Below are 25,262 nucleotides of genomic sequence, written 5' to 3' on the forward strand. Positions count from 1 at the left end.
ATGGAGTATAATATAATAAAATGCCAGGTCTGCAGAATTAGACTTTTAAGAACTTTTCTAACAATACTTTTAGATTTTTAATCACGTAGGATTTTGAATGCGGGACTTTAACTTGTAATAAAATACTTCTACATTGTGCTACAAGTATTTGCTTTAGGGATCTGAAGACTTCATCCACCACTGCTCACGACACACATCATGACACTGATCAAAGCATCTGCCTCAGTGATTTGTGTAATTAGTTCATATCTATTAGGGCCTGTAGAGCCGAGCAAAACCCCTGCAGCTACTCAAGAAAGGAAGAAGTATCTTCTTTCTCCTTTTTTCTTGTTTCTTCATATTCTGCAATTAATACTTATTTTCAGATATAATTTTTCTCTTTGCATGCTTGTAGTTGGAGCTAGGTAGGCTCAGTTTTGTGTTGTTACTTCCTTTCCATTATGCAATAAATAAAGAAATAAAGGAAGAAAACTATGATTCCAGTTGTATAGAATGAGTTTTTTTTTTCTTCCATGAAACACAGTTCTCTCCGTGGGGAGTTGCATTTGTGATTCAATTTGTGATATTGTTTCATCTCACCTGAGGCGTAAACACTTGCAAATCTTTACGTCACTAAATCTGCCGCTGTCACTGTACGAGTGTAATCGATACTAATCCTCGGAGCAGCTGATAAGACAGCGGACGCTCCTCCTGTGCAGCTCTGTGGGATTTCAGAGAAGCTAAACAACTAGCACCTGTGGAATAAAAAAAAAAACACACCTGTTTACACCATGAGTAACACACACCGAGCTGCCCACTCACTCAGTTCCTGGCTGGATTGTTCAACTGTGTTCTTAAAACATTCATTTTCTGGGACTTCTTCTTTAACTCGCCACCTTTTCTTCCCTCTGCTGCTCCTGCAGGGCGGTTAGATGTGTTCACAGATGAGCATTTATTTATTCATGACACCTCAAATGTTTGCACATCCGTCATCGCTGAAGCAAGTCACACAGAGTGAGTCTGTTGAGGATGAGATGTCTAATGATGATCTGTAGGTTGTGTTTGTCTGTCCCACCAGTATCTCACAGCACCGTCAACATGCCCCCTCCCTCCAGCGTGAACCAGGCACTGACGCAATAAATGAAGTGGATTCAAATAATTTAATGGAGTAAATGAATTATCATCAACATTACATGAAAGCATCAAGACATTCTCAACGTGCGTTATTAAAATAACTGGCAACGCCGCCGCCATCGTACAGGGCTGGAGTTCACACAACGCCCCCCTCGTGATGAGATACAAAAGGTAGACATGATATGGCAACATAAGGACACTGAGTGACGACATGTTAAGCACACTGTGGTATGGCTTATTTGGATTACATTCACCTTTTTGCATTAGAGGGACAAAAGCTAAAAAAAAAAAAGAAAAAAAAAAGGGTTGTAGTTGTAAACTTGTTATTCAGAAAATAAAAAAATAAAAAAGACGTCATGCAACAAAGGAAATCACTGAGTTCAAACTGCACTGAACTGAAATCATTATAATAATAATAATAATAACAATAATAATAAAATAGGTGGAATTAAAAAAATGTGAGGTTGTTGTTAGTAGTTAAAAAACAAAATAACATGTGTTCGTAGCAGGAAGGGCAGCCGCCGTGATCCCACACTGTTTGACCTTAAACATTAAAACTCTGTCCATGCAGTCACAAGTACAGTTACCAACCTAGACACAGAACTCCAGCTCCATCACCGACACCACAGAAACCCGGAGCTGGAAAATCTAACATACTATCAGAGACACGACTTCGCTGTGATTTCACTGGCCGATGTGACGGACCTTTTGCAAAAAACTTCAGTATACTCCGAACAGAAAATCTGGGCGTACTCGGCGTAATCATGAGAATCCAAATTTTGTCCGAAAGCAATAAATATATTTAACAGTTGAGTTTTGTTCAGAGCACACATTCAGCAAGGATCGCTGAGGAAACAAAGAAAAAAACAAAAACAAGAGGATAGGCAACTAGTGTCCTAAATAAAGTGTCAAACGTCAGAGTTTTGCTTTCGATGGCGCACAAAGTTCATTTTCCCCATGATAAAATCTACACAAACACAACATCACCATCCCAGCAACATCCCCTCAAACTGTTCAGCATCTCGTCCGAGTCGGTTCCTTCAAATATAACAAAAACAGAAATATTATCAATACGGTGATTCACCCTGGCACAAGACAGTCTCATGCTGACACCACAACACTCTCGCACAAATTTAAGACAACAGTGAAATTCAATACATTTAGGTTAAGTAGCTTTTAAAATGTTCCTGACCGTGTGAGTAATATCCATGAAAATGCTCGCCAGCAGTGAATATTGACAGTATGCGCGTGATGACGTTTATTTCTCTGGACATGCAACATCACGTGGAGCCGACTGGATCTAATTCTCACAGCGAACACACTTCCTCATGCACCACATCCCCCCGAAAAAAAAAAAAAAAAAGCAGCCTCTGGGAATGTTTACTCCATGCCCCATGCTACTCCGTTAACAATCCAACACTGTGACTCTATCTCCGTCACTGCAGGAATGTGTGTTAAATGTGTGTTTTTCCAAAGAGAGAGGCGTGTCACAAAACCAGCCGCAACAAACCTGCATGGTTTCATGGTCAGAGTCACAGAGACGTCTGTTCACCACAAAGCAGAAAATGTCACAGTAATCTTGAAAAAGAAAAACATGTTTACATATAGCTGAGATGATATCATAGCTGACAACAACTGCTCAGTGATTGGTGGGTGTTTAACACTCAGCTGTGATTTAACCCGTCAGTGAGCTGGCTGAGTTTGGACCAGCACTTACGACACACAGACAGCCATGTTGGAGCGAGTTTTGTGAGATTAAATACATGTAAATATATATATATATGTGTGTGTGTGTGTGTGTGTGTGTAATGGGGGGGGGGGACTGACCTCAAACAAGCCCGTGCAAGTAACATTTTTTTTTTCCCACGGAGGAGGAAAACACACAAATGGCTCAAAGGACAATAAGCAGAGGCGACCTTCATCTGCTCTGCGGTGTGTGTGTGTTTGTGAGTGTCAACATGCTCCGGGCCAAACACCTGCAAGTAAACCACTCGCTGACATTCACAACTCGCTCCTTCTCCTTTTCCCTGCACACTGAGGAGATAGTGAGAGCAGAGGAAAAGACAGCATGGCAGAAAAGAAAAAAAACAATAACCAAAGCAGAGATTGTCCTGAAACTAAAAATACTTTAGACCTTATTACGATCACCTTTGGTCCTTTAAAAACCAAAGGGTCACAGATGATTTCTGCTAAAAAATGTGTGTGAGAATCCTCCTCGCAGAAGAATATTAGATTTTGTATAAAACGCTGGTGGTGTAGTTAAAACTAAAACAAGGTGCTGCGGCTGCGCTGCCCCCGGTGGCAGGCTGTAGGTACTGCTGAGTGACGAGCTGGCTGAGGTAGAGCAGTATCTGGCTGTCCTCCTCGCCCAGCCCCAGCTGCTCCTGCAGGAAGCAGCGGCGTCGGCCCTCCACCACCTCTGGCCCCTCCGCGGAGCTGACCGGCAGGTGGAGGTGGTGGGTGAAGGTGAACAGGAAGGCCTTGGCTGCCATGCGACACAGGGTGCTCTGTACGTGAAGGAAGTAGGTGGAGCCACGGCGGATGTAGGTGCGGTGGTCGGCTACGTTGGCAAGCAGTTGGCCACGATACGGCGGGCAGCGCAAAGTCTTCTGGTCGGCGTCAAGGATGGAGATGTAGCGACTGTAGCGGGACAGCGAGTAAAGCATGCTAGAACCCACAGGGGACGCCACTCTGAGAGACGGAGAGACAGACGCCATATTTGTTAGTTGGTAAAGACAAACTTTCACACATGCTTTATGTAGCTATAGATTTCTTTTTTTTTTTCTTTTTTTTTTTTAACCTGCTCCTTTTATCATAATAATATTATTATCATTTATTATTCTTTATTATAATTATTGTCAGCTGGTCGGTTGGTGAACCACTTTGTTCCAGACTGAAGTATCTCCACGACTGATGGATGCACTGGAAAGACATTTGACACAGACATTCATGGTTCCCAGAGGATGGACTCTGACTTCCACTGGCTTTTCCTCTAGCGCCAACATTAAGTCTTTGTAGTTCAGTTTTCAACTCCTTGTCCAACGCTAATTTATTCCCATCAGCCTCAGCTAATCACTAATTAGCAAATATTAGCATGCCGCACCTTGCTAAACTTAGACAGCGACCCTAGTAAACATCAGCATGTTAGCATTTAGCTCAAAGCACAGCCTGACAGAGCCGCTAGCTGTTGACTCTCAGTCTTGTTAGAAATGACTTGTCTTCCACTTGCTAATAAAATCCTGAGGCTAAACATGATGAATTTAAATAATATTTTAAACCTTTGGTAATAATGAAGAAAAAGAAGAACGTTTATTTCCATTTACCATGAACTCTAATCTCAAGTTTTAGCATCTAGCAGCATGCTGCATGTCTCGATACAGGTGATTAATATTTCCACTGTACAGCAGCATCATTACATTTGTAAGTTATGCATGTTCATGTTATGAAATCATTATTTTCCCAATAAAGAACCACTGGGTTTACACATTTAAAATCACCCCTAAGCACTTTTAGCCATATTTGCAGTTCTGTTGTACCAATACATGCGAGTTAATGATTCTGCACATTGGACACTGTTCAAAACCCTGTATGTTTAGTAATTGTTTTATGGCTCGGATTATGTTCAGAAAATCAGTGTTCCTCTGCAGTGATATTAGTTACACAGCTCCTCCTGTCTATCTCAGCGCCTCCAAATGTCTCAACAAACAAAACGCACACAAGGTTATGAAGTGAAGGCGTCGTCTCTAAATGTAAAATACTGCAACACAGACGTGAGGCTGGAGGTTTAATAGCTGAATAGTTATGTGAGTCATCGAGGAATGAGTCAGACCAGATGAGTAACAACGGAGTAAGGTGGTCGTACTTGACGATGACGTAGACTGATCTGTGAGCCTGAAAGCTTTGTGTTGAGTGTTGGTTTAATACCTAAAATATATAGATGCAAATTGGACATACCTTTGCAATCCGACGAGTTTCCACCTCTGCAGGTCAGTAAGGGTGAAAGGGCAGGACAACCAGGCTTGAACCCTCTCTCCACACTTCCCAGGGCCAGGCACAAAGAGGGCCAGAGCAGCAACCAACCGACGGACTCTCCCCTCATCTGCCCCGAGAACCACCAGGGTTCTGCCACTCAGCAGGCACCACAGAGCTTGTATGGCAAAGGGGTACTGTCGCACAAACCTCAGGGCTCCTTGTCCAGCCTTCTTCCTCTGACGCAGGGTCACCACCCCCCCATAGCCCAGAGGCGAGGCAGCCCGATCGGACCCTGTAGAAGCACTCATGGTGCAGTCTGACCCGTCCTCCACTGAGGTATGGGAAACTGCATCTCCCAGGAGCCCCACGGGCAGCTCCAGCCCAGCTGCAGGGCTTTCAGAGCACGGAGAACCCACAGTGTAGTCGTCCTGGAGTGGAAGGAGGGCCTGTGGCTCCTGGTTAACAACCAGCGTATGAGAGGGCTGATGGTGGGAGCTTTGGCCCAGATGAAGATCCGCCTCTGGGGCAGACGCCTCATACAGGAAACCCTCTTGAGCCATACAGCACGCAGTGTCTATTGGAACCAACAAGTCGGACTCCATCTCACAAGCCCCATCACTTCCTCTCTCACAGTCGTCCTCTCTGCTGGCCTCCAGCTCGGACACCACTTCCAGCAGAGACACCGGCGTCTGGTCTCCCTCATCCTCCCCTGCAGTGGTCTCTTCACTGCTGCTCTCCCTCTCCAGGTCAGCGTTGTGGTCGGGGTCAAGGGTTAAGTCGGAATCAGGATCGGGAGGTTCTGACCTCACACTAGCAAGACTTTCGTGCTTCTGTGCTGGACCCATCCCGCTCTTATCGCTGCTAAAGCTTCCTTTGGTCTCCTCTGAGCTCTCCTGGGTCTCCAGAGTCTGGTCTGAGGGGGAGGACTCCAGGTGGCTCTCCCCGAGCCCAAGCTCACTCTCCTGAGTATGGCTGGTCTCAGAGGCCGGGTCTAAAGGATCTGGAGGCTCCAGTGAGTCCAGCTCTAGAGGTTCTGGTCCCAGCACAATAGGAGGTGGATTTAAGAGTGTATAGTTGTCTACAGCGTGGTTCACAGCACAAAACGGTCTTAGCGTTCCTCCTTCATCCTCATCATCATCACCGAGATCCTCCTCAAACAGGAAGTTGGTAACTCTCTGTCTCCTGCGCAGAGTCTTGTCAAGGCGGCGTGTGTGAAGGTAACACAGGTCGCCCCGGAAACTCCTCTCCGTCTCCTTCAGGAGCTCCACGGTGGCCCCGTAGAAAGTCTGGTCACACAGCTCCTGGAGGGTCTTCAGGCGCTTGTCGAAACACTTGGCAGACTTGGCTTTGATCAGCTGTGGTGTGTAGGACGGCCTGCGTTTAACGTCCTCCTCCACTTCCTCTTCACCTCCTTCCACGTTAACCTGACCTTCCTCCCCTTTCCCCCCTTTGTCGGTGTAACTGAAGGGGTTGGCGAGCTTGGCGTATTTGTCTAACAGCGCCTCACACTCACTCAAGCACTCAGTCATGCACTTCTGGCAGGTGACAGCGTGAGGATCCCGGCGCGGGCGGCAATGATAGGAGCTGATCTGTCTCAGCAGGTCTCTGTGTTCGTAGATGCTCTTTTCCACGTTAGCAAGCTCATTGGCTTTCTCCACAGCGTGAGCGGAGTACATGCACTGAGGCCCCGCCTCTCTCTGCAGGCCCTCCTCCCTCTGCAGCACGGAGTGAGTGTACCTGGGGGGTGAAAACAGGCGTCACTCGTGCACATGTGTTCATACATGGAAAGGGAAAGCAGTTTGATGAAATAAGACTTTTTCGTCAAAAGTACCTGAGAAACGACAACACAAGAAACTGAAAACCTGCAGCTAGGACGTCACACATGGTAGATTATGGGGGCGGGTTTCACTAGTCGGTTACTTATTTAGCCGCTCTAGCAGCTCGTAGGGATGTAAATGTAAGTCTGTTGGTTGGTCAGTTCAATACTTCGGTTCAAACTGAAATATCTGAACAACTATTGGATGAATTGAAATGTTGTACGACATTCATAGACATAGACTTTGGTGACCCCTGACCTTTCCTCTAGTGCCACCATCACTTTTTGTGATTTTGAGTGAAATGTTGATGAATTCTATAACTTTATTGATCCTCTGACTTTGCACTGGGCACCATCATCATCAGGTCGAAACCTCAACATTTTTTGGTTCATGGCCAAATAACTGACCTCAGATATACTTTGTGTTTTGTGCTAATTAGCATATGTTCCCATGCTAACACGCAAACGTGCAAACTTTTGTATTTTGGTATTTAATTTATTCATATTACAAACCTGTTATTTGTAGGAGAAAAGGAAAATAAAAATTTTCAGCCCCCGAGCTGATTAAGACGGCCATGCTGTTACAATTTATCCTATTTACCTATGATTGAAGAAAGGAGCTGAGGGCACTAATATTGAAATATCAAGATTTGAATGTGACCCCTAAGTGGGATAGTAATTTAAAGGTTGTACTGAAGGTCTTACTCAAGGTCCCGCAGCTTCCTCTGGAGTTCCTTGGCGAAGGCTCTCCTGTTCCCGGCCTTCAGACACTCAGAGGCCTGAGAGAAGCGGAGGGACAGCTCCTGAAACTGCAGCATGATTTTCCTCTCATCTGCTGAAACGTACGCCATGCAGAACGGTCGCACAAAGCCCCTCGCCTCCAGGTCATACAGAGTAAGGTGATGGACGTAGGCGAACGCCCCCTCCTTCGAGTCGCCCAGCACCACCCTCGAGTCCTCCACAAAGCTGAGTCTCGGGTAGCCGCTGCCAGGCGGGTGCCCAACGAAGGAGGCCTGGTAGTCCACCGACATGATGCGCAGGGAGAAGTAGTTGAGATCGAAGGTGCCACAGACTTTGGGGTCATCTGGGATGGTGAGGAGCGGCTGAGGGCCCACCTGCTCGGAGAACTCAGAGATGAGGATGAAGTCTTTGGTGAACTTGGCGTAGGAGGTTTTGGCCCAGGGGTTGGAGTCGGCCAGAGGATGGAGAGGGATGGAGAACTCCTCGGGGAGAGCCCAGGGGTCCGGACTTGTCTGGCCGTACTCATCCTCTTTAGTGAAAGCCACCACGTCAGGTGAGCCTATCATAGTGGTGTTGTTGAGAGAGGCATGAGAAACACAAGACACAGCGCAGCACCACTAACAGTCATAAACCAGCTGTCAGAGCGCAGCCACATGAAGTGCAGTCAGATTGATCATTGTGCTCTCACGTTGTCCAGGCAGAGCTTTTGTTAGTGAGGTTAAAGGAGCTGTCACATCTAGGGGTCCAGCGATAGAGAGGGGTCCACAAAAATGATAGTAGTAATAATAATAATAATAATGATAATGATAATAATAATAATACAGCTGGTTTATACAATTTAAAAAAGGTCTCAGAGCAGATTCGGCCCAAAATTCAGCTGTGGCCCTGCAGGAGCCAGTCGTTGCAATTTGTCAGATTGAATAAAAGTAGATTTAAAAAAAACAGCAGAAAACAGTCAGTGTCTCTGTTAACAAAAGCAATTATTTTGCGCCCATCACAGGGTCCGGGCAGGCATCAGACCCTTCATGCTGTGCAGAGAGACATAAAATATAAAGCATCATCACTGAGGCGCTTCTCTAACCTGCCTGTTTTCGCGCGTCGTGTCCATCACGTTACTCTGTTCACGGCTAAGACGCGGGACGCTGATGCGACAGAAACACCGTTAACAGACAGACGCGCTACATATAATTTTCACGTCCAGAGACCGACGCCATGTTTACCCAGCTGGTTGTAGTCTTGTCAGGTGACCTACCCACCTCCCATCTGGAGAAAATCCACCCTAAAACTGAATTTCCGCATATTTCTTTCTGCAATGATTGGATGTGATTATGGTGATTATTAAAAAGATTTGTACACATTTATGCAATTCATTGTCAGTTTAACATTTGTCTGTGTTTGCAGCAGGATAATAGCCAGGATTTTAGAAATACTAATAAGGTGATGAGTCATGAATTTTTTATTATTTGTATTCTCACTCATTACTTTCTATTATTAAAATTATTGTTATTGTGTTATTGCTTTTTTTGGATTTCAGGGTTTTATTGTTTTGTTTTTATGTTGCATTTCTTGGGTTTTTTTTTTTTTTTAACATATAGGAACCATGTTGGAATTTTTTAATATCTGCAATCCACGAATAAATTGTATCATTATATTATTATTATTCAAATGGAGCATTTGCATTTACTTTAACAGTTTGTATAGTCAACAATCTCTAGCTAAAAGACCTGTCGAGGAACATTGCATCTATTTCGCCTATATTTTCTTAGTACTTAGCAGGTTGCATGCTTTATTTCTCTGCAGGAAACTTCCAACAAAACTATTAGGTAATTATTATGGCTCTATAAAATAAAACATAACATGTTTTATTTCCTGACATAAAGGTACATGCAGTTCTCTCTACATGCTGCCAGCAATACAGTTTTGGTGGAGTAATACTGAATCATAGTAGTAGTTTTAGTAGTAGTCAAATTTAAAGTTTAGATTAAAGTTTAAATGACCCCCATGTCCTCAGTGGCAGCAGCAGTTGTGGTTTGTAGATACTGACATGGCAAAATGAAAATTTTCTGATTTAGGGTGGATTTCTCATTAACCGTGATATGACATAATTTTATTATTTACATTATTATTACCATTGTGAAAAAAATATGATTAATAATACTACATGTGCTTCACATTTAGGCAATATTAAATTTGAACCCACTTATTTACAATTTTTATAAACGTCTTTTGGTGGTTCCAGGATTTTACGACAGTATTACGACCTTGAATACGGCAATTTTTGACAGACGAGCGCGGCATTTGTAAATAGTTAGCGGTAGCATTGTAGAGGTCGATGCTGCTACTTACAAAGTTTTTAATAAGTGTTTTTTCGTGGGATAACGTACATTTCCTCCAATTATTTTTTATCCGGAGTGGAGCTAGGCTGCCGCTGGGTAGTTTTTAGCTCCTGTTACACGTTTCTGGGAACGGAAGACATGGCTTTAGTCGGCTGACTCAGCTAGCATGCTAACAGCAACAGTGGGGCTGCCCGGAGGACCGGCTGCTTCATGTGAGAGCGGCCAGGCATGCTACTAGTGCACCTTCTCGGGAGATCCTTGCTTCGACCGGGACTACAGCGGCTCTGGGTCCAGCGGAGGTGTCTCTGTACGGCGCAGAGTGGCCGGTGTCCAGACACGCCACCGCAGCAGGCAGACATGATCCGGAGCCGGGCTCAGATCAAGCGGGTTCTCTGCGTAGCTGAGAAAAACGATGCAGCCAAAGGGATCTCAGAGATCATGTCCGGCGGCAGGGCCAGGAGGGTCAGTCACATCTCTTCACCAGCAGTACAAACACCTCCAACACAGTTATTAATCAGTGTGATGGTGAAACGATTAGTCGATGGACACAAAATAAATGGGCTAAAATGCCAAATAGTTTCTGTTTCAACTTTCTCAAATGCTTTTCTGTTTACTGTTTTTGTAAATGAGAAAAGAATATGAACATGTCTCTCCATTATCTTATACACTAATCAATCAACATAACCAACAGATTAATCAAAAATGAAAATAATTATAAGTTGTGGGCTAAAAATCTGTTTCATCACATTAATTCAGAAATCATATAAAATTCAATATTGCCTTAAAACAGTCCTGCTCAACAACCAGAGTTGTTAGTCGAACAGCTACTATAGTATAAACACTACGTCAAGATCTCTCACAATAGACAGATTTGTATTGTGTCACAGTGTTTACATGATCTATTCATCATATCATCTAGCAACACCTATCCTCAGACCCATGATTATATAGATATAATTATAACAAAAACTCTGAATCAATGATTGTATATTACCCCCTGTTCCTCTGGTTTATTTGGTTGCTCAAGTATTGATTGTTTTCTTTTCCATTTCAGAGGGAAGGGATGTCAAAGTTTAATAAAATCTATGAGTGTGAATATCATCTCTTTGGTCAGGTAAGCAAATACAGTGAAATAATTAGAGATGCACACATGGACCTGTACGTCTGTTCTTTTGTGTGTTTATGCTGTTTGTTTGGTTTTGTCTCCGTCCTGCTGCAGAATGTGACGGTAACAATGACTTCAGTATCAGGCCATTTACTGGGTCTGGAGTTTAAAGCACCGTTCCAGAAATGGTAATTTAAATTAGGTTTCTTTTATGTTATTGTGTTTTTCAGCATCACACAGAATTATAACAAGTGATTGTATATTTTCTCTCTATAGGAACAGTTGTAATCCCGTGCTGTTATTTGATGCTGAGGTAGAGAAGTATTGTCCAGATAACATGGTACAAATCAAGGTATGCTCATTTACTGTCATCTCAGAAATCCTTACTCTCTATTTAAACAAACCTGTGGGATCTGTCTCTCTTTGTGTGGGTGATTATGATGTTTGAATGTTATTAGTAGTGATAACTTTTAACAATTGACCAAGACACACTCTTTATTTTTATTCATTGCCTTTTCATCTCTCTCCCAGACAGAATAATGAGAATTGAAAGGTTTTATTGACTCCTTAACTCTCCACATTTCTTCCCTTTCTCCGTCTCTCTCTGTCTCTGTAGCGGACACTAGAGAAAGAGGTGAGGCAGTGCCAGGCCTTAGTCATCTGGACTGATTGTGACAGAGAGGGAGAAAACATTGGCTTTGAAGTTATTGATGTCTGCAAAGCAGGTACGATGTTAATAATATGTGTGTGTTGTTTTTTGTTGTGTCTGCATCTCAGAGATTAGCAGGTACATAAATAACTCCTGCTAATTGTGTGTGTGTGTGTGTTTTTAGTTAAGCCCAACATACAGGTCTTTCGGGCAAAGTTTTCTGAGATAACCCCCAACTCCATCCGGAGAGCTTGTGAGACTCTAATGGAGCCGGATGCCAACGTCAGTGATGCTGTGGATGTCCGTCAGGAGCTGGACCTGCGGATAGGTGAGGTAGCACTCTAACACTGTACTGAATAATACAAGGCAACACACTGGTGGACGTGAAAAAGATTCTTTCAGGATTATATGATGGCTCAAGAGATAATGGTTCATAGGGCACAGTCACTGTTTTGACTCTGTATGACAACCTTGGTTAAATGTCACTTTACCCACGATACAACATTGTATATCAAAAAAAAAAAGTTTCTTTTGGTTCTTAATATGTAAGTGGCCTCTCTCCTGTGCTCGTCTTCTGCAGGTGCATCCTTCACTCGGTTCCAGACGCTTCGCCTGCAGAAGATCTTTCCAGAGTCTCTGGCCAATCAGCTGATTTCATACGGCAGCTGTCAGTTTCCCACTCTGGGCTTCGTTGTGGAGCGCTTCAAAGCCATCCAGGCTTTCATACCTGAGACTTTCTACAAGATCAAAGGTGTAAATTCATCCATACACACACACACAAATCCAATGCAGACGCGAGTATTCAGGTTTTAAAACGATAGCCTGCTGTTTCTTTGCGTCAGTGCTCCACGAGGTCGAGGAGGACACTGTAGAGTTCGGCTGGAAAAGAAACCGTCTCTTCAACCACACAGCTTGCCTGGTGCTCTACCAGATCTGCATGGAGGTATGTGCCTGTTTGTTTTCATTGTCACATGCTCTCATGAAATGTTTCCTTTTCTGTGCTGTATGAGCTTTATAGGTCAGCTGATGTCGGCTCTTTCTTGTAACGCTTCAGTGGAAAGTTTAAACATTGCTGAGCTGTTTACACACGAGAGGAAAGCCCTTACTGTTGACTGTCACAAGTCCAGAGTCAAAAGCTGAAAACATTAAAAAAATATTTTAGAATAAAATGTATGATCCTAACCATATACAGTAAAGTAAACCATTAAAAAAAACGTTGGATAACACATCAGGTCAGATACAGAGTATACACACACACTCAGTTATTGTTATATTGTATGTACAACAGTTGTTATCAGACTGTAATGACGCCTGATGATAACTCTTTATCACCTTCTGTATTTACGATGGTGATACGATGATTTATAATGATCATTATATTTTGAGGTTGTTTGTTGTCGGTACATTTAGTTGTTCCGTTTGGTCTCAGTTGCTGGTGGCAGGATGGAGATGTCGTCTGAACCCGTGACTGTTATAGAAAAACATTAACACTAAGTGTTTGCCAAGATGCTCACAGCTAACGAGCGTGTAATTATCATGTTTCCCACGGAGCAAGATGTGACTTTCAAGATCAAACTCTGGTCAGACAAACACAGACACTGTTTGTCCCTGTACTCAGTTATTTATGTATTTGTGTTCAGTTATTTACTTCTCTCCTTTTTTCACTAATAACTTACTGAGAAAAAAGCTCTAATGATGATGAGACACATCAATATTATTGTATTACATGCATCACTGTGTATTTATTTTTTTGTGAAAATTACAGTCCTTCCTAATATTTAAAAAAAGACATGATTGTGACGGATCCAGTAAAGAAGTCACTAAATTCTTCAGTAAAGCTGCAGTAATGAACTTCTTTTATATTACCAGTATAATGTATAATATGAAAGGGGTGTTTTTGAGAGAGACACCCACAGAGATCATCATCCAGGTCTGCAGTTCCTCTTTAGTCTGCTGAGCTTTGTCACCCCAAAACCAAAATATCGTTTATGGAGCTTTAAAGGTTCCACGTGCCTTTTTTTTTCTTTTTTTTTTTGTTCTTAAACATTTTAAAACCTACATTATTTGCATTCAGGTTTCTTTTCTGGCAGAATTCTTCTTCTAGATCAGTGGAACAGTGTGAAACCGTCAGCAGGAATGTGAATTGTGTCATCCACGTGCCCACATGTGTTAATTTAACATTTCCTGTTACCACTGAAATCCTGCACTTGATGGATTAAGGTCTGTGCGCACCGATGTTGATCTATAGGAAGTGAAAGGTCCATCATCAGGAAACAAAGGACTGCAGGGAGCTACTGTACCTTTCTTTCACTGCTTTAATTAGATTAGTTGAAAATTCTTAACTATTGGTCCCACACACACACACACATACACCCAAAAAGAAAAAAAAAGAAAATTTGTTCTGGAAGCCGAGGGTGTCCACTGACCTCGTGGTTAAAAGATAAAACCATTTAACTGCAACATCCCTGTGTTTCCTTTATTTGCAATGAAATAAAGGTAAAATGGCAAAAAAAAAAAAGAAATCTTAAAGGAAAAAAAACTTGGTCTAACTTTTGCTCTTGCATAACAGGTACAAAATGTCTTCATACTGTAACACAGCACCAGCGAGGCGAGAGGGGGGGGGGGCATTCATCTCGACAACATATTGATGTGGTTATCCTGATCGCACAATTCATTTACTGATTTAATATCGATGGAAAAACACAGATTGTTGATGCTGTGCACCTAGAAAAGATGTGTGGACTCATAGCAACTGTGTGTGTGTGTGTGTGTGTGTGTGTGTGTGTGTGTGTGTGTGTGTGTGTGTGTGTGTGTGTGTGTTGCATCCACACGTGTAACCTCTCCTCCACCTGCAGCTGTTACCTCACGAGGACTCAGCAGCAAATTTAAATTCAAATGTGTTTCCAACCTGCCTGAATAAAATGGGCTAAAAGCCACATGTTAAAAAAAAAAGAAAAAAGAACTACACACAAGAATAACGTTTACTCATTTCCAGGATCCCATAGCAACAGTCACCTCAGTAACCAGCAAACCCAAGAGCAAGTGGAGACCGCTGCCTTTGGACACTGTGGTAAGAACATGAAGTCAAACAGCCACACACATACATATGCTGCGTATTAAAACACACGTGTTTATGGTATAAAGTGCATGTAGCTGTTTTCTAGCATGACAGGAAACAGCCCCCCCCCCCTCCCCTCATGAGCAATCATCTACCTTTATCTGACCAACAGGAAATGGAGAAACTGGCATCTCGGAAGCTGAGAATAAGCGCCAAAGAGACCATGAAAATTGCAGAAAAACTCTACACCCAAGGGTGAGTGTGTGAGTTTTGGAGCAAGCAGCATTTTGGGTAATGTACGCACATACTGCCGTCCAAACGGCAACGTGTTGTCTTGGTCCGACCATATGCTAAATGTCCTGTCTTTCGTTTGAACTTGTTTCAGTCCGAACGCTGGCCTGAAGCCACTTTTATTTAGAGGCTTTGTGGTGTCAGTGAAACGGTCAAATGTATTTTTTGTTTAGCAGGTTGTTAAACCACCTCAAAGCCGGTCCTATTTTTGCACACGAGAAGGCGCCATCTGGCAGTTCAGGCGTTTAATAGAGGAGTTTACCAGTGATGTCATATTTCCAGAGTGTTCCACCTTAGTTTCTTTGTGCAAAGATTACTTGTGACTGTGTGTCGTGTCCCCCCCCTTCTCAGGTTTATAAGCTACCCCCGCACAGAAACCAACATTTTTCCCACAAACCTGCCTCTCGGCCCCCTGGTGGAGCAGCAGACTCAAAGTCCGGTCTGGGGGACGTTCGCCCAGCGGGTGCTCGAGCAGCCCGGGGGTCCCAACCCACGGCAGGGCAAGAAATCTGACCAAGCCCATCCCCCCATACACCCCACCAAGTACACCAATACGCTGCAGGTACGTTCACAGAAAGCAGAGCTCAGTTTGTTCATAATTCATTCACTTTTTTTGTTTTTTATGTCTCTGTGCCGTCGACAGTCTGAGCAGCAGCCATGTTGTTTTCAGGTTGTCCGTCCCAGTCTGGTGTACACGATATCTCAGTAACGCCTTGAAGGAACTTCTTCAAATTTTGCACAAACATTCACTAGGACTCAAGGATGAACTGATTAAAACTTGGTGGCTAAAGGTCAAAGGTCAAGGTCACGGTGGTCTTGTGAATGCAATATCTCCATAATGCCTTGAAGGAACTTCTTCATATGGCACTAATGTTCTCTTGGACTCAAGGACGAACTGATTAGATATTGGGGGTCAGAGGTCACGGTGACCTCAAAATATTTTTTAGCCATTACTCAAGACTTCCCACAGCAGTTATGGGGAAATTTAAAAAAAAATGGTTAATATTTTATACGACTCTGGATAAACAGGGATGTAACCTGAAACTAGTCCGAGTGGCGGAGGGATACAACCATGAGGCGATGATCCTAGTTCCATCTTGATTCATAATTAATAAATTATACCCGCTGCTGTTCATTAGTAGGCGGTTTCTGTGCCCAACTAGTCCTTGTATTGTTTTTCAACAGTATGATCGAAACAATTGGCTCAAGGTTTCACACTCGTCTGCAGCAAAGGTTACAGAGATAAAGTCACCAATGTAGTGTATACACACACACACACACACACACACACACGGGAACAAACACTGACTCTGACGTAACGATTCTCTGTTTCGTCTCTGTCCAGGGCAACGAAGGACGTGTGTATGAGTTCATTGTCCGGCACTTCCTGGCTTGTGTATCCCAGGATGCTTTAGGGCACGAGACAGTGGTGGATATAGACATAGCCCAGGAGATGTTCTCCACCTCGGGACTCATGATCATTGCAAGGAACTACCTGGATGTTTACCCGTACGACAGGTGGAGCGCCAAGGTAGGGTGTGTGTGTTTTTGTTGAAGGGGGGTGGATGTTACAGTAGTGTGTTGTTGTTGTTCCAGCTGATTCCTGGCTCTTGGTGTTTGTGTGTGATATATCTTAGTACGTCCGCTTTACCTGTTGTAGGTGATTCCAGTGTACGAGCAGGGCTCCCAGTTCCAGCCCTCTGCTATTGAGATGGTGGACGGACAGACGAGTCCTCCGCAGCTGCTCACCGAAGCCGACCTCATTTCGCTGATGGAGAAGCACGGCATTGGTAGAGCGCACACACACACACACACACACACACACACACAGACAAGCAGAGGCAGTATGTGTGGTCCCAGCTACTCACAGACTCACAAACACTTAATTATGAACACGTCAGAGAGAAGAAAATATTGGTAAATCCCACAAACTTCTGAATTTGTGAATGTGCAAAATATGAAATCAAGCCCCAAAATCTACACTTTTCTAATATAACGCCCATGAATTCCACCAGTTTTATACACGAGAGTCTGTTCACAGGTGTTTGGGAGAACTACTTCTTATTTGGAAAGTGTTAAAGCCTTTAGTGGCTCCAGAGGGAGCTGTGCAAAGTCTGATAAACAACATCAGTTGGAGCAGAAAACTGTGGGTGTGCAGTTGTAAAGAAAAGAGTTTACCAGACCTCTGAAGCCCACCTCTCATCTCTGCTTGAGGCTTGTTGCTTAGCTGCTTAACTGTCATAACACACCCCAATCTCCAACCAAACTGCCGGTGGTCACGTTGCATTGTGGGTAATGTAGGCACCAGGTTTTGACAAGGGAGAAGAATGCGTTGAGTAAAGTCTGAATCTGACAGTGGTGTAGAAGTGCAGTGCTAAACTAGTAGGTTATTTTATTTAGTCTTATTTCCATGAAGCTTAGTGGATGTTAGCGACCAGATCTTTTGTCAGAGTTGATAATATATTTATTTTCAATATATATAGAGAAGTAAATAAGATAGCAACAGTAGCCTAATACAACAGGAATTACTAACAGAAAATTGTCTTGGTGAATTTCTATTATCTCACAGCACACCCACTGATCTGTGGATATATGCCAGTTTGGACAGTTTATGTCCACCTGGATTTTCTCTCATGTGCACACATTGAAAAAAGCTTCTGATTTTAAAGTAACAACTTAATGAACGTAGACTTCATTTGTTTTGTGTCTAGTGAAAACTCTATTGTTTGAACTGTGTGTTTTACAGGCACAGATGCAACCCATGCAGAGCACATCGAGACTATTAAGAGTCGCATGTATGTGGGCCTGACAGCTGATCAGAGGTTTCTCCCTGGAGAGCTCGGCATGGGGCTGGTGGAGGGTATGTACACACACACACACACAAAGACACAGTAACTCCCATGAACACACAGAGCACTAAGGGATAAAAACACTACTTAAAAAAAAAGACAACAGTAACAGGAACTGAGGAAACACTGAAGACTGGAAAGCAAAGATAAAAACAAAGTAATAAAGAGAAAATAATAAAATATTAAAACAGAGGACATGTGTTGCAGTGAGTAAAACCATAAATGAAAGGTAAGATAGACCAAATAGTAAAGATAAAATAATAAAATGCTAAAAGAGAGGAGATGTTTGGAAGAGAATAAAACCAGAAATAAAAGTAGAATAAATAACCAGAGATTAAAGTAGGGTATTAAAGGAAAACAGTCCAGAAAATAATCATAGAATAAAAGGAAATACCAGTAAAACAGCTTAAAATATAAAATATATAAATAAATAGAAAGATAAAAAAATGAAATTCAATTAAAAGCCAGATTTAAAAAAATAAAAAAAAATCAGCTTTATAAGTGTGTATGTGTGTTTGTTTGTTTAGGTTACAACTCCATGGGCTATGAGATGTCCAAACCAGACCTGCGTGCTGAGTTGGAGGCAGATCTCAAGCTGGTGTCGGAGGGCAGGAAGGACAAACGGAGCGTGCTGCGGCACCACATCCAGAAATACAAGACCGTCTTCATCGAGTCTGTCAGGAAGGCAAAGAAGTCAGTAGCTCTTTATCTCGCAGTAAATCTGTGTATTCCTGATGCGCCGCCTGCACACAAACGAACAGAATCCTGTCACGTTATTATTATTATTAAATGTTAAGACGTCACTCTCTGTTCTCGCCTCAGGTTAGACGAAGCCCTGTCGCCGTATCTGGGTGCGGCTCAGGAGATCCCTGAAGCGGAGCAGCGGGACATGGAGATCCCGCTGCCCGTCAGGAAGTGCCCTAACTGCGGTCGGGACATGGTGCTGAAGAAGAAGAGGGAGGGAAACAGGTCGAGACGAGACACAGGGACAACTGTGTTACTGATACAAGCTTGATTTATTTATGATATCGTGTCGAGTGTATAGATGCTGTTTGTTCGTTCAGCACTTTAAAACTAATCTTTAAAACTCCTCATCCCCCACAAGATGCTTTATTTCAAATGTCACAACTTGCCGATTAACTACAATTCACCTGCACACTTTCCAAAGCGGCTCATTAGTTATTAATTTGCATTTCTACCTTGATAGCGTGCAATAAAACTAATTTGGCAGAGACTAACTGAGAGATAAGTCATCGCATAGTAATGCAGTTTATTTTTGGTGCTGCTACAACAGCTCGCTCTTAATTATAATCTATTAAATTCAAACTCTTTTACTCATTTTCATTTTTTAACTCTCCTATTATTCTTAGAGATCCATGTTTTCACAGCTCGTAGATAAAAACACACCAACAAGGTGTAGTTTTCATACCAGGTCCTGAATACATATTGTCAGAACATGGTCTTTTTAAGCTGATTGTTATATTGAACTGAAATGATCTGAATCCAAAGGGAATCTGAAAGGTGGTCTAACAAAATACAGCCGGCTTTGGAGAGGAATATTTGTTGTAAATATTCCTGTGTCCCCCCCTGCAGTAAGTTCCTGTCCTGTGTGGGTTTCCCAGCCTGTAAGACAGCAGTGTGGTTCCCTGACACAGTGCTGGAGGTCAGCAGAGATGACAGCATTTGTCCCACCTGTCAGCCGCGCCCCGTTCACATGTAAGTATTTACTTTATGTCAGACCAGCTGAACACTCCAGCGATAGTTGTCTGTTAGTCGGTCCAGACTGAAGTATCTCAACAGCTGCTGGATGGGTTGTCAAGAAAATTTCCTGTTGCCCTCATAACTTTGGTGATCTTTTAATTTTTCATCCAGCACCATCATCAGGATAAAAATTTAAATTTCTCAAATACTCCGGTTTGTGACCGAATCCCTGCAAAGCTGATGACATTTCCCTCGGCCTCGGCGGAGGTGTCAACGAAACTAGTTGGTTCAGAAAAATTAAATAAATTGTTGGTTGTAGTGAGAGCTGTTATTAAGTTCCTCCCTGGGAATTAATGATTAATGATGATTCAAGTTGAGACTTTCTCAACTTTTCCCCCTGTGCTGCAGCTGTGCAGCGCAGGTCTCATTGACGACGAATAGCAGCCAGCGCTTTCACATCTTTTGGAATCTGTGTGTGTGAACGCCCCCTTAGTCTTCTTTGATCTGTCTCTTGTGAGTCACCCAGCTGTATGAAATTACAAAAATACTACTTTGAGCAAATAACCAGGCAGACAGTAGAGTAATGATGTATTACATTATATAAACACAACCAGGACATTTACATATTACACTGATTTACAACAGAGGCTCCTTTTTCTGTTGCTGATGATCAGAGATCCTTCAGTCTTTGGTTCCATATCTCTGCCTCGCTGCACAGTTCAGCCCCACGGTAACGCCACATAATGAACTTTGAAAGCATATTCTTTTCCAACGCTCAGTTCAGTGAACACACAGATTATTGTTAGATTATTGATTAAGTGCATGTGGGAGCACAGATGAAGCTCTCAGCTGCTTCATCAGCACAAGAAAAAACTTGTCAAAATCCTTGTTTACGCAAGTGGGCGTTAACCCCTTGAACACGTGCCTCAGCTCAGTCCAAATATAGGGCAGGCTCGCAGCGCAGCGAGCCAAAGTGCTCCACACCAGCATCCGTTACCGTGGCAACCAGTCTGGCGCAGAGCTCAAAGTTGAACTTAACAGCACTTACTCTAAAAACAATATCACTGTCTTTTTAAAATCATATTTCAGTAAGTGCTGTAACAAACTGTTGCTTACTGCATCCATCTCGCTGGTCACCATGGCAACGTGCTATATCATCCCAAATGTTGTCCTACATGCATGTTGTTCCTGTGTTTTTTAATGATGGTATATACACACACACACACAAAGTTACAGCAACTGCTCCAGCTGTGTTGGTAGATGATCTTACTCCTGACGTCACAGAGCTCGGTTCATTTACACCTGTTTTAATGTGTAATTGTGAGACCAGAAAAAAAAACATCTTACAGAGGGAAAGAAACGTAAACTTAAATGCACAAAGTTGTAGTGTGGTGTGCAGAGGTCCACGGGTGTGAACGAGCTTGATGACCCTCTAAAAATGTCACTATCTCTTTCTGCTTTTAAAAAGAACTTGAAGCAGCCGTCGTTACTAAAATATGTTGCTGTTATTTTTTTATTGTGTATCTTGCCTATTAAATCGATATATAGACATGAGATAGATGTTTTAGGATTTAGGTATTTTGTGGCTGAAATTCTATTTTGTACATGCAGTGACAAGTTTATGAGTCTTATTGGGGTGCCCCATTTTCACTCATTACTGTTATTATACTTGTATTCTATTTTTGTTTCTGATTTGTGTGAAATGAAATATCGGTTCAGCTCCATCAAACAAGGACCATTTGCACACACTGAGTTAAATGAGTTTGTCTAAGGGACATAAAAACTCAAAGTAAGTTAATGCACATTACATTTCTGGATGAATAATAAGTTACTTTACATTTTACCGGATGATAATTAGAGTTTTTCAGGGTTAACAGCCGCCTCCCGTTTGTCCTACGTCCTTCAGGTTGAAGTTCAAGTTCCGCAGGGGCAGCGTCCCTCCCATGATGCCTTTGGAATTTGTTGGCTGCATTGGTGGATGTGACGAGACGCTCAGAGAGGTGCTGGACCTGAAATACCTCAGAGCAGGTGGAGGAGGTGGCGGAGGAGGAGGGGGAGGAGGAGGTGGCGGAGGAGGAGGGGGAGGAGGAAGAGGAGATGATCCTTGGCCACCAGGTCCAAGGCCCCCCAGAGCAGAGCCACCCAGAGCCCCACACTCCAATCCTCGACCTCCCCTTCCTCCTGTCCCCTCCTGGACCCCTCAGCCTGGACCCCCGCTGGGCGCCGGCGGGAGCGGTGCAGACCCAAACGGCGACGCCATCGTGTGCAACTGTGGTCAGGACGCACTTCTCCTCACTGTACGCAAAGACGGTCCCAACCAAGGGCGTCAGTTTTACAAGTGCAACGCCGGGAGCTGCAACTTCTTTCTGTGGGCCGACCAGCCGAACCAACAGGGGGCGCCACAGAGTCTGGGGCCTCCGCGTCCGCTGCCTGCACCGAGGACCTCCCAGCCTCCGAGGCCCTCGCTGGGGTTCAGGAACACATTCGACGGAGGCAGGGGGCAGGACGGAGGAGCTGGAGCACACGAGATAATGTGTAACTGTAACGAGGCGGCAGTGACGCGCACAGTGCAGAAGGACGGGCCAAACAAGGGCCGGATGTTTCACACCTGCGGGAAGCCGAGAGAGCAGCAGTGCAGCTTCTTCCAATGGGCTGATGAGAACGTACCTCCTCCAGGCAAGGCTCACACACACACACACACACACACACACACTCACACACGTATACGCCTAACCCTCTACTTAACCTAAACCTAATTATAACCCTAAAACCAAGCCCTTTGAAGTTGTGAGGACAACAACATGTCCTCATGACAGCGAGGGTTGGGACTTATGTTAAAGTAATCGCAGTATGATTTTTTTTTTTTGTATTTTGTTCAGCCCGAGTTTAAAAACAAAATTCGGCCTCACAACCACAGAACGACGTGTAGACGCACAAACAGAAACACACACAATTGTCTTTACCTAACCCCAACCTTTAACCTTTAATCCAACCACTGCAACTGTTCAAAGCTGAAACACACACACACACACACACACACACACACACACACACACACACACACACACACACTAATCAATGGCAAAGTCAGTGAGTCTTTCTGCCATTTTGGTCCCAACAACAGTTGGAATGTGTCCAGTACTTTGGATTATAATCAGAAACTAAGATGGGGAACATGCTAAACCTTATTACGTGCTAAACATCAGCATGTTAGCATCGACACTGTGAGCATGTTAGCATGCTGATGTTAGTGTTCAGGTACAGCTGCATGTGGGTAAAAACGGGCTACTTCGTCTCAACAATAAATCACTCAGACACCTTGGTTGCATAAAGGAGTAGAGTCACCGCTCAAAGATCAAAGCGTGGACACTGTTACTGTGTGATGGGTTTGATTCCTGACTCTGAATCTGTGTTTTAGGACCAGATTAGGTTGTGGTTTCTTTTACTTAATTCAAATAATTAAACTTTTCTCTGAAAATCACTTTAAATTACAAGGATGCATTAAAGGGAAGAGCAGCCATTGATACATTAACATAAACAACACATTATAGACAGACATTTGCAGCACAGTTCAGTGTCTTACTACAATAATCTGCCTGTCAAATCATTTCCCCCATGAACTCTCTCTGTGTGCTTTATAAAATTATTTGAAATGTTTTAATACAAGCATGCAAGCAGAAAAAAAGATGTACACTCAGATCAGACAACAGAGAATGTTCCTCCTCACCTACGTACTTATTTAATGATAAAGAAAAGCTGTCACGACTCACAAACACTCCCACTGAGACCTTGAGGCATCCGCTCATCAGGCAGACTCGCTGCTGTCAGTCCTGCCGCACACAGAAATGTTTTGTGCTCTTCATGCAGTGACCTCTAACCATCTCACGCTGTGTTTGACCTCTGCTCCCTCGTGTCAGGTGGTTTTGGTGGTGGATTCAGTGGAAGTGGAGACGGAGGGAAGAGGGCGAGGAATACAATAGGAGATGCCATCACCAACAAACCTCCTGCTGCTAAGAAACCCCGCACCTGCGGCATCTGCCACATGCCGGGGCACACGCGAGTCACCTGTCCCCAGCGGTGACCGCTGTCGCTGGGTAAAGGCAATGACGGTGAAGCTGCTCTGAAGGCGTGTTGAAGTCCCAACAATGTGGAGTCAGATTTTATTTTTCGAATATTTTGCAACTCACATTGTAAGTGCCTCTTCACACGGGGAGGACCTCATCTTCTACACCTTGTATTTAATAACAGAGGCGGAGGACAAGAAAAGTTTTGAGAACAAGAACAAAGTCATGTAATAACTACAGCTCCAGACAAAATCAAAAATTGTATTTCTCAGTCTGGGTTGTGCCTCACATTGGTCAATCTTTTAAAGAGTCAAAGACATTTTGTGTCCCAGGTCAGTAGAAACTAGTGCTTCTCTTTCTGTTGTCATTCAGCTGTGATTTCTCAGGTCTCCTCAGATCTGCACCGCGCTAGTTCAAGATGGATGGCTCGTTTCCGGCCCCTGGTAGAAAAGTTGTGGGTAATTTTCCAGGATCGAACCGACCATTTTGTGCCTGTTATTTGCTGCCAGATGGCAGCCAGTTTCCTTTAAAGACTCCTCGTAAACTTCCTTGCCGAGAATCAGTCTCATGCCTATACAGTAAATATGAAGCTACAGTCAGCAGTCATTTAGTTTAGGTTTCTATAAAGACTGGAGAAGGCAGGAAACAGCTAGCCTGGCTATGTGCGGAGGTAACAAAATACATCTAAACCTCACTGACATGTTATAGCTCTCATTTTTAATCTGTAATCTGACAAAATATCAAACTTTTCCTTTAAATCTCAGTGCAACGTTCACAAACAGACGCATTGTAAACGCTTTGAACTCTGGTTGTTTAAAACTCTTCTCTTTTGCCGCCTGAGGAAAAAGCTCCGAACAAGTTTAAAACTTGTGGGTCTTTATAACTGCAGTAAAGTGAAAGTGCTCAATGGTTAATGGGAAATTTGTTCTGCTGGCCTTGGATCAAATTTATTCTCCCGTCTGTTGTTGCTCTATATTCACAGTCCTGACTGCTTGACTGAGATCAGCTGGAGAAAAGGTGACAGTGCTGTCTTTGACGAATACATGTGTATTTTAAAGAACATATTTGCACACAGTTTATTAATAATTAATAGTACGTATTAATATGTTGACTTTAGTTTTCCATAATTTTCATCATCAGTATCTTTAACTAAGTCTTTCTAAATGTGTTGGAAGAAACGTTAAAATACGTTTTTACACTGACGATGTAAAGAAAAAGGAAACTGGTTGTTGGTCTGAGGAACTGTCAGCATCAACATTATTTTCAGAATATTTATGTATGATAATAAACTTTAATGTGAAGTTACTTTCCGTGGTTCATATCTCTACAGTCTTCACAGAGTGTGATGTTACGACTTTTGGTTTTGGTATGATGAGCTGGTTTATTGTTTTTGTGTTGGTTGCACTGCTTTTGGTTTTGTTTTTTATCTTCCACTTTCAGTTCTATGAACATCTTTGTTGCTGCTGTGCACAATAAGCATAATGAGCAAATATAAAAAATCTCATTCCTATTGCATTTTCTAAAAATATTCAAATTCCAAATAACTTTTTTTTACTGTTATTAACTG

The 25,262-nt window shown here is 43.1% G+C and overlaps 2 protein-coding genes across 2 annotated transcripts; one reads left to right on the forward strand and one right to left on the reverse strand.

The window, feature by feature from the left end:
* Nucleotides 1-2,922: 2,922 nt before the first annotated feature.
* On the reverse strand, nucleotides 2,923-8,208 carry smcr8 (Smith-Magenis syndrome chromosome region, candidate 8). The gene is made up of 3 exons (XM_022757036.1): nucleotides 7,607-8,208; nucleotides 5,068-6,822; nucleotides 2,923-3,804 (listed from the first exon to the last, which is right to left on the reverse strand). Exons 1-3 carry the CDS (start codon nucleotides 8,206-8,208, stop codon nucleotides 3,342-3,344), a joined length of 2,820 nt encoding a protein of 939 aa, XP_022612757.1. The 3' UTR covers nucleotides 2,923-3,341.
* Nucleotides 8,209-9,945: 1,737 nt separating this feature from the next.
* top3a (DNA topoisomerase III alpha) lies at nucleotides 9,946-25,000 on the forward strand. Its single transcript, XM_022757060.1, has 19 exons — nucleotides 9,946-10,440; nucleotides 11,033-11,092; nucleotides 11,198-11,271; nucleotides 11,360-11,435; nucleotides 11,700-11,808; nucleotides 11,917-12,060; nucleotides 12,313-12,483; nucleotides 12,575-12,675; nucleotides 14,728-14,802; nucleotides 14,963-15,045; nucleotides 15,433-15,643; nucleotides 16,427-16,612; nucleotides 16,742-16,871; nucleotides 17,828-17,941; nucleotides 18,458-18,623; nucleotides 18,753-18,899; nucleotides 19,524-19,646; nucleotides 21,538-22,307; nucleotides 23,549-25,000. The coding sequence occupies exons 1-19, from the start codon at nucleotides 10,207-10,209 to the stop codon at nucleotides 23,710-23,712; spliced, it is 3,138 nt and encodes a 1,045-aa protein (XP_022612781.1). The 5' UTR covers nucleotides 9,946-10,206; the 3' UTR covers nucleotides 23,713-25,000.
* Nucleotides 25,001-25,262: the final 262 nt, after the last annotated feature.

Source organism: Seriola dumerili, unplaced genomic scaffold (genome assembly GCF_002260705.1).
Source record: "Seriola dumerili isolate Sdu_G_001 unplaced genomic scaffold, Sdu_1.0 BDQW01000262.1, whole genome shotgun sequence".
Classification (NCBI taxonomy): domain Eukaryota; kingdom Metazoa; phylum Chordata; class Actinopteri; order Carangiformes; family Carangidae; genus Seriola; species Seriola dumerili.

Bases quoted from the DNA above. Each gene is read 5' to 3' on its own strand.
- top3a (XM_022757060.1), top strand. From the start codon at position 10,207: ATGCTACTAGTGCACCTTCTCGGGAGATCCTTGCTTCGACCGGGACTA. The intron at 16,872-17,827 runs GTAGAGCGCACA...TGTGTTTTACAG, and splicing joins GATGGAGAAGCACGGCATTG to GCACAGATGCAACCCATGCA. The intron at 17,942-18,457 runs GTATGTACACAC...TTGTTTGTTTAG, and splicing joins CGGCATGGGGCTGGTGGAGG to GTTACAACTCCATGGGCTAT.
- smcr8 (XM_022757036.1), bottom strand. From the start codon at position 8,208: ATGATAGGCTCACCTGACGTGGTGGCTTTCACTAAAGAGGATGAGTAC. The intron at 6,823-7,606 runs GTAAGACCTTCA...TTCACCCCCCAG, and splicing joins AGGAAGCTGCGGGACCTTGA to GTACACTCACTCCGTGCTGC. The intron at 3,805-5,067 runs GTATGTCCAATT...TCCGTCTCTCAG, and splicing joins AAACTCGTCGGATTGCAAAG to AGTGGCGTCCCCTGTGGGTT.